Source organism: Lontra canadensis, unplaced genomic scaffold (assembly GCF_010015895.1).
Source record: "Lontra canadensis isolate GAN:19392208 unplaced genomic scaffold, GSC_riverotter_1.0 scaffold12, whole genome shotgun sequence".
Classification (NCBI taxonomy): domain Eukaryota; kingdom Metazoa; phylum Chordata; class Mammalia; order Carnivora; family Mustelidae; genus Lontra; species Lontra canadensis.
In genome coordinates, this window is record NW_022631006.1 from 25420929 (window position 1) to 25429489 (window position 8561).

The window sequence follows — 8561 nt, forward strand, 5'->3', positions numbered from 1 at the left end:
TTGGAACAGCAAGTGCCTGGATCCTGGCAACATCTGGGGATCTGGACAGTGGTAGTTGTGGCCGTCCTGCATGGTTTTGCTGGATCCGGTCGGGGTGCTCGAGGAGGTGTCGATTTTCTGGTTGTAACATTAATTGACAGATCTTCTTCCCAAGAGTTCATAGGGTTATTAGGGGTTTTTCTTGGTGATCACAGTTTCCGATGGCCAGTGGTGGCAGAGAGGGTCCAAAGGATATATTGTGGTCTTGAGAGAACATCAAGAAATTCTATTTCAGGAGCTCAGAATACACATAATTTACCAGTAGGACGGCTTGAATATCTCCCCGTGGCACAACAAGAACATTGCCAAATAAGACCAATGACCAACCCAAAATGAATAACTTAGCATGAAGCTTTAATTGTCTCTATTTCCTGGCTCACCATTCCTTTTGCCCTGACTTGGTTAATGACCGTGGGTCAGGATTTAGGTCGTTTTTCCATGAGACCCGTGATTACCAAAACTCAGAATTCTGGCTAGGACACATGTTATAAAGGATTGTACTTTGGCCTCAACTTCCTCCACATAGGAAAGGCTCAGAATTTATGAAAATAAGGGTCATTTTGACCCAGTGGTATCAAGTTCTTCCAATTCTCAGACAGTAACAAAAACTCATGGCCGTGCCATAAATCCTGACCCTCTCAGGACCCATGGGGTAACAGAACTTGCTTCAGGTGATACTTCCACCTCATTGAAAGCCTCAGGTGATGTTTCCACTTAACTAAAGAATTTACTTACTTCCTCAAGTGCACCAATCACCAAGGCCTTCTCCAGTGATTTCGAAGGGACATCAAGATCAAACATCTGATCCTAGTGGTTCTTCTAGTTAGGAAATAGAAAGAAGATCTCTCTGTAACCTAGCCAGTTTCTCTCACCCAGGAGAGAAGACAAATATATAAGTGTATTGATTTCTTCAGAGGATCAAGTATCATTAATATTATTCCTCTTATGTATAGGATTCAGTACTAATGAACATTTATCAAAAAAGCTCAAATGATTGCTCCCTTTGCTTCCTCATTAATTTACTTCACCTGCCCTCCAATATTTGTCATTTTCTGGGTCTGGGAGAAGGACTTTCTCTTGTGAAAGTCCCTTTCCCATGAGGTATCCTCCCTGGAGTTACAACAGACCCCTTGGTGGGTTTTATGTAACTTTCTGGATTCACTCAAACCCAATTGAATTCCGAGTTGCTTCATGAGGAAAAGGTCAATTCCCCTTTATACAAAAAAAATGGTCACCTTTGCAAACTCTTGTTAAGATGTCTCTGTTAATATTTGAAATCTAGTACTGATCTTATTTAAAGGGTTTATCAACATTTTATTCCCATACTTGATAAATATGAAAATCTCATGCCCTTTTTAATATCTTAGAATTTTCAGAATAAATATTATTACTAAAAAACAATGAAGACATTCATGGTGTTGAGTACACTTTTCCATTCTCCACTTGCTTCATCTACCCGGAGGTTCTTACATGACTCTCAGGAGTAAGCCAGGCCATTCTAGCGGACCATTGCTGCTGCAAAAAGTATTTTCATTATTTTAAGTATTTTAAAGATGCCTTCCCAGCAAAGTACTGTGTTTTGGTGACGTATCCTTTCTCAGATTTGAAGACATCCCACGCTTTGTAAATCTCAGCTTGTTCGTAATGCATTTCTGCTGGGTGAGTAGGGCCTTTCATGATGCATGGCTTTAGCTGTGAGAATGTGGGAAGACATTTACAAATAAGGGTCCATTCCTTTTGGAGAATGACCTGCTCACCCTTCAGAAGAGCCAAGGCAGACAAGGTCCCATTGGCAAGAGAGACCCACCTGTGAACTGCCACCCTTCATTCACGGGGACTTGGGATTGCTGACCGTTTGCAACCGTTGCTACTTCCTTATATTATTGTTCAGTTACCAGAAGGTGACTTCAATAAACAAATATCTTCCAAAACTTCTGAAATTCTTTCTGCTTGCTAAATACTATGTTGTAAAGCACCAATTACTAGTTCACATCCAAACCTCAACGGGATGTCCTATGACCAGTCTGCAGACGCTAATTCCGGCTTGTTTCTGGTCTAATAGAACGTTCTTCTAATTTAATGCGTTTCCTATGCTCTCTCCCACTAAAGAAGGCCATAGAATAATAATGTTATTTTGAATGGGGCTTGGCATCTAAGTAGTGAGAACTTATTAGCTGGTTCACGCCAAATCTTTGTGCCAAGAAGCAGGAGCGAGACATATTGCATCTGATAAAGAACTTGTTGGTTGCGTGAAGGACACAGTTAAACACATCTGTCATATGCTGAGGTACTGTAGATGTATTGGAGTAATCACTAGGTAGGTGGTAGGTACCATTGTTCCCTTGTTTCTAACCCAATAGACCAGAAGCAATTCTCACTCACGTCACGTCTTTTGTGAGATGTCTCTATCTGACGTTCACGTATAATACCAAACCATATTTTTTTTCAGAGTGTCAATCCATACCTACAAGGACAGAGACTGGACAATGTGGTCGCCAAGAAGTCGGTCCCCCATTTTTCCGAAGAGGATAAGGACCCAGAATAAAGTGAAGATGCTGGGTAGAAACCCACACTGCCTGTTAGCCCTCGGTATGGCTTATGTGCACATGTGATTAAAGCCCCTGTGAACGGCAGCATGTTTCTAATTTAGACTAGTACGGATGAGAAGCAGCTGTATTTTGATATTGTATTGTCCTTCACGCGGACAGCTCCGCTTTCTACTAAATTAGAAGAAGAGCTTTTTTCTTTTTAAATGTAAATCTATAGTGGGCATTAAAATTAAAGTGTCTATATCACCAACAGTAAAAAGAAAGACTATGAATGAAATGTTCTCGGAGTTCTTGCAGTTTAAAATGGTGTTTTGGGCCACACTTTTTTGGCCGAGTCTGTGAAAAGCTGGCATTTGATTTTGATTATGTAGTTCCCCCAGCCCTTGGGCATCGTTACACGTCAGTAAAGGAGACTGCGCTCAAGAGGAGGAGCAGACACATTTCACTTGGCTACATCTTAATAAATGTGTATGCGAGCACTGGTGTGGGAAGCTTTTTTATTTAGGTCATTATAAAAACAATTTATTTGCTTACTAGAACAAACTCCCAGATACGATCTTATCTGGTCTGAACACTCATACTGTGAAGTAAATGGGGGCTGGCACCATGACTCCATTTTACAGATGGCGGGACCGAGACTCCTGGCTTCCGTGAAAAGCTGGAACAGGTACTTGTCAGTACATGGTGACAGAGGTCTTTGAGTTATTGTGTCTGTTCATCAAATATCGGGTTTCTGCCACATGCCAGGCACAGGGCTGGGCTCTGCGGGCACACTGGGGACTCGGGCTGACACCACCAAGGTTCTCAGGCGGCAGAGCCTACAATCCGGGTCACAAAACCTCTTTCAGTGAGCTTAGAGTTGGTCAGTCAGCTCCGCTCTGGGTGACCAGTGGGCTCCTCAGTTTGTTTGTTTTTTGTTTTTTGTTTTAAGATTTATTTGAGAGAGAGAACGAGAGCACAAGCAGGGGCTGCAGCAGAGGGAGAGGGAAAAGCAGACTCTCCACTGAGCAGGGAGTCCAATGTAGGACTCATTTCTACGACCCTGGGATCATGAGCTGAGCCGAAGGCAGATGCTTAAAAGACTGAGCCACCCAGGTGTCCCTCCCCAGCCTATTTCTGAAAAGGTGGGCAGTTTTCATTCAGCTGAATCCTCCCAAGTCAGAAGGCCAATTTAGTGGAAGGCTGGCAGGATTCAGCACACCTGTGAGATTACTTCCGCGTCCTTTACCACCCTTCACTATAAAGAAGACAACAGTTTCAGGCTCTGAGATCACTGGCCTCAGCCCCCTGGTCTCTGAGAAGGAGACAGCAGTGAGGAGGCACTGAGGGAGGAAGATGGATCATTCTTGGTTTTAATTTTAATGAGTGCACATTAAGTCGGAACGTCGGCGATTTATCTAACAGGAAGAGCCTAAATTGTCTTTAGTTAACATGTGAGTCTGTTATGATCATTTATAAAAATCAAGAAAGGCATTGGCATCTTTTTCATAGCAGGACACATTTTTTTCTAGAGAGCTTCTGCAGGCAGTTTCCCCACATTTCACAGCATGATTTCCGAAGCGCCCTGGCCACCAGATTCCCAAAGATCATTCCCACTTGTCCTAGAGCCCTGCGGAGCTGGGAGGGCTCACCCCATGAATCTTGTGTTTTGTTGGCGTTTAGTTATTTTTTCCTACCAGTTTTAACTCTCACAGAAAAACCAAAGGATATCTCTTTTTCTGTGATTGGACAGAAAGAAAGAACAATGGCTAAAAGCAGATGTTTTGAGACCGGGAAGACGGAAGTGTAGGTGAAGCAGGAGGAGGTAAGGTCATTGTGCCTGTGTTTGGCCTGTTTGCCCTCAGATGTGCCCTGTTGTTCTCTGAAAGGCAGGTTGGGTTTCCAAGACTCTCTTGTCGGCAGCGCTCTGTCCACATCTAATGTGAGGTCACTGAGAGGAGAGGAGAGGATGAAAGAATGGAAGGAACCAAGATATTGTGCTTTCTCTCCCAGGAGCTGCATCTTCTCTAAGGATGCAACTCCTGCTAGGTGAGCATGCTATCTGGGCTCCAGTCATGTTGCCTCCCCTGGTCCCTGTAGCAGGAGGAGGCCATGGCTTCTGCCATATTGGTCATCCCCGGGTTATTTCCCCCACCCTGTGTGGCTTCCTGGCCCCTCCATCACCTTGTGACCCATTTTCTATGTTAAATTCCTTCGTTTGAAATCTTTAGAGTGCTTTCCATTTTCCTGATTGGACCTTGCCTGATAGAGTCATCCATCGGGGCAATCAAGAATTAAGTACTGTGAGAAAAATTTGGAACGACCAAGGTGGAGAACAGATAGGATGGTAGTTCTTGATTATTCATGTGAATAGGATTCACTTGGAGCTATTCTTAAAAATACACACTCTGATGCAATAGAACCAGGATAAGCCTTAGATTTTGCATTACTTAGAAGTTTCTAGGAGATGCTGATGCTACTGCTAGGAGATGATGTTCATGATGGTCCATGAACAACATCTGAGTAACAAAGAAATAGGGGAGTAGGAAAAGATGACTGGAAGAAGGTGAACTGCTCCAAGAGACCAGTTTAACTTAGTCTGAATTTATAAGGACCCTGACAGCATTGCTACTCTCAGCACCTTTGGAAGAAAAGCAGATGGCAGACAAGAGAGTGGGCCCCATGGTAGAACATAAACAAGTCAAAGATCTGAAACCCTCAGAGAAAGTCACACAGAGATGCCCTGTCATAGATGTGAGACTTTGTTATAATGTATTGGGCAGAGACCAGTGATTTGAGAAGTCAAAAGAATGTAGGAAATCATGTGGACCAAAGTCAAGTCAAGGAGTTGGCAGTTAGAGGTGGAGGAGGGGAGTTTGGATTCTTGACAAAGGAAAATTTTCAAATGACCGTAAATGTCTCAGTTGAGACAACTACAAAAAAGTAGTTAGAATTGAGTGGAGCTAAAGACCAATGGACTTGAAGAAGTGGAAAAACCATGAAGTCAGGGAACAAAAGACAGAATCATCAATGCGAGAGATAAAGTCAAATTAGAGAGGGGAAGATCAAGGTTCCCAGGTTCTGTACAAAGTCAAAGCTGTACCACAAGTTTGTAGAGTGCAGGGTTAACTTGAGTTCCAAGATATTCTGCCACTAATTGGACTCCTGACGGCCCATGCATATATGTTCTTTATCTTCTTCTTATAAAGTTATAATTCTCAAAGGGATCTGTGACCCTCAAAAGGTTAGAAATCACTATCAAGAGTAGCATGGTGTGAGCCACATCAGCAGTCACTGCGGAATATAAAAATTTGTCATGAGGGGCCCTTGAGAAAGAAAGAAGAGGACAGAATAACTTCTCTCATGTGGATTTCAAAAGGGCATCATCATGGTCAATCATTATCAATGGCTTCTACAACAGTGGGTGAAAAACCAAGAAGTCAATTCCTAATGGCTATATCAGGCCAGCAGCATCTGAACCCACCGGAAAATCAGATCAAGGAGAGATGGAGATTATGTGCCTTCTGTGGTTGACTAGTGAGAAGCAATGTCTACAAAATATTCTTGCCATAACAATTTATCACAAACCTCTAGATCGAAGTCTCTGCCAATAGCAAGCACAGGGAGTAGAAAAACACGGTAAACACACCGCTGAGAAGCAGTCACCAAAATCTAGAATGGGGGAGACTATAGGACAAGGGACCTAGCTTTTATGAATGAATGAATGGCAGCGATGGAAACAAAAGGTTGTGGGGGGAGCTATTATAGATGTTAAAAGACTTAAGAGACACAACAAACCAAATACAATGTGTGAGTCTTATTTGAATCCCGACTCAAATCAAATGAAAAAGACATTGAAGAGACAATTGACTAGTGACAGACTGGATATTTGGTAATACAGAGTATTATGGTTATATATATATATATTTTAAAAGAGCTCTCATTTCTTGGGGATAAATTCTGACTTGTTTATAGATGATAAGCTGTCTTGGAGTCCTTTAAAATAAGCCACTGGTAATGATGGTGGGAGGGGTATTGGAGGTATAGATCAAGTTTGGGCATAAACTGATAACTGTTGAGGTTGGGTCATGGTACATGGAGATTTGTTGTACTTCTGTCTCTACATTTGTGATTATTTGGAAGTTTCTACAACACAATCACAATTAATGGTTTAAATATAAGAGTAGTTTATGCATGGTAAGCATTGACCTAGAAATAACAATGTAGGATAAGGTATAAAGTTTTATCAGAGAAGGCTATGGAAAAAGTGAGGAACCAAACAGGAAGATTAATGAAGAGAATTTCCCTGGAAATTCTGTGCAGGGACCTAGCAGTGTCTTCCCAGAAGAGAAAATCTGGTGGTGGTGATGGTGAGGGGTCAGAGTCCCTGGGTGGAGATGGGAGTCTCATAGAAAGTGGAAGGTGACTTGAAGCAGTAAAGAAGGGAGACCTTCATCAGACTGATCGATTCAAAAGGGCCATTTCTTTCTGGGGGAGACTGGGCTGCATCTACAGAAGAAACCCATTGATTCTCCTGGGAGCTGGGTCATTAACTCACCTCTGGGATCTGTCAGTTTTTCTGCCATGCTCCAGCCAAAGATCTTTTTTTTTTTTTTTTTTAAGATTTTATTTATTTGACACAGACAGAGATCACAAGTAGGCAGAGAGACAGGCAGAGAGAGAGAGTTGGAAGCAGGCTCCCTGCTGAGCAGAGAGCCCGACACGGTGCTTGATCCCAGGACCCTGAGACCATGACCTGAGCAGAAGACAGAGGCTTAACTCACTGAGCCACCCAGGTGCCCCTCCAGCCAAAGATCTTAAAAGCCAGGAAGGTTGTTATTTCTTCCCACCATCTGTTCCCAACACACACACACAGTGAACTAAAGAAGATGAAAGAAGGAAGAAAAAAGAATACTTAACATGGGCCAGAATGTAAGGCCTAAGCGCTAGCACCATTACCATCAGATTGAACTCCCACTGTGGGCATAACCATCAGGAGACCTCAGGGAACAGTTAACACAGCATGGAGAGGGCAGGCCACCCTAGCACTGGAGGAGTTTACAATGGGAGCGTTCTAGAAGAGAATTACCTCCATTCTGGCTGCCAGGAGAGAGAGAGAGAGGACTTTTCCTATTTACTCAGGTAGACACAAAGGGCAACAGAACCATCCTTTCTTCCTCCCCCTTCCTTTGAAATCTCTCAGAGATACCAAGCTTCCCTGAGAAATGTCATAGATAACAGCCACAGCCAGAGGCATGGGGCCCTGGGACCAGAAGTCTCCAGTTCTTCTGTATCTGCCACAGCATCACAGGGCGATCACTAAGGTGCCACCGCCTTGGCCCAGAGGGACAAGGGAGCCAAGAAAACAGAAATGTTTATTGAATACAGCAACGTTTATTGAAAACAGCAAATGTCAGGTAGATGGCTAGAGGAAGTCAGTCCTCCTGGGACCTCTGCAGGGCAGTTGTCAGAATCCTTAGGGTGCCGTGGGGGAGGGAAGGGTGGGGTTGACCATTACACTTACGGCTTGGAGGCAGGCACAGAAAAGAAAGAAAAAATAGTAGGGGATGTGGGTGGGGAACGGTTGAGAAGCACACTTCTGGGGAGTTTTCATTAAATGACTTGTAGCAAATACTGATAGAGGTATAAGGTAAGTGTGTGGGGAGAAGAGATACGAAGGCAGCGGCAGTAAAGCTAGACCAAGGAAGCCAGCGTGGTGTGAAAGGTGAACGTTTCGGCGGTGGCGTTGTGGGGTCCAATGGAAGGGGAAATAAAGACGATGGAGGCAGAGGGTGCCAAGCTGGCGTACCATTGGGCAGAATGTTGCAGCAGCTCCCGTCCAAAGCCCAGTTATTACCTCATCTGTGAAAGCCCCCATTTCTAGGGTGGGTGATCTCATTCTTACTACAAAACTGAAGCAAAAGAAAACAAAATAGTTCCTGCTCTTTCTCTGACACCCAAGAATAGCACCTGTTTCTCCAGACCTTACCTGGA

The 8561-nt window shown here is 43.6% G+C and overlaps 1 protein-coding gene across 2 annotated transcripts in view; it reads left to right on the forward strand.

Moving 5' to 3' along the window:
• The window catches only part of SCG5 (secretogranin V), a 51046-nt gene extending 47979 nt beyond the window's left edge, over positions 1-3067 (forward strand). For both annotated transcript variants that reach the window (XM_032856911.1, XM_032856913.1), the window contains exon 6: positions 2489-3067. In XM_032856911.1, coding sequence (XP_032712802.1) covers positions 2489-2584 — 96 coding nt within the window. In that variant the 3' untranslated portion in view covers positions 2585-3067. The remainder of the gene's footprint in view (positions 1-2488) is intronic.
• Positions 3068-8561: the final 5494 nt, after the last annotated feature.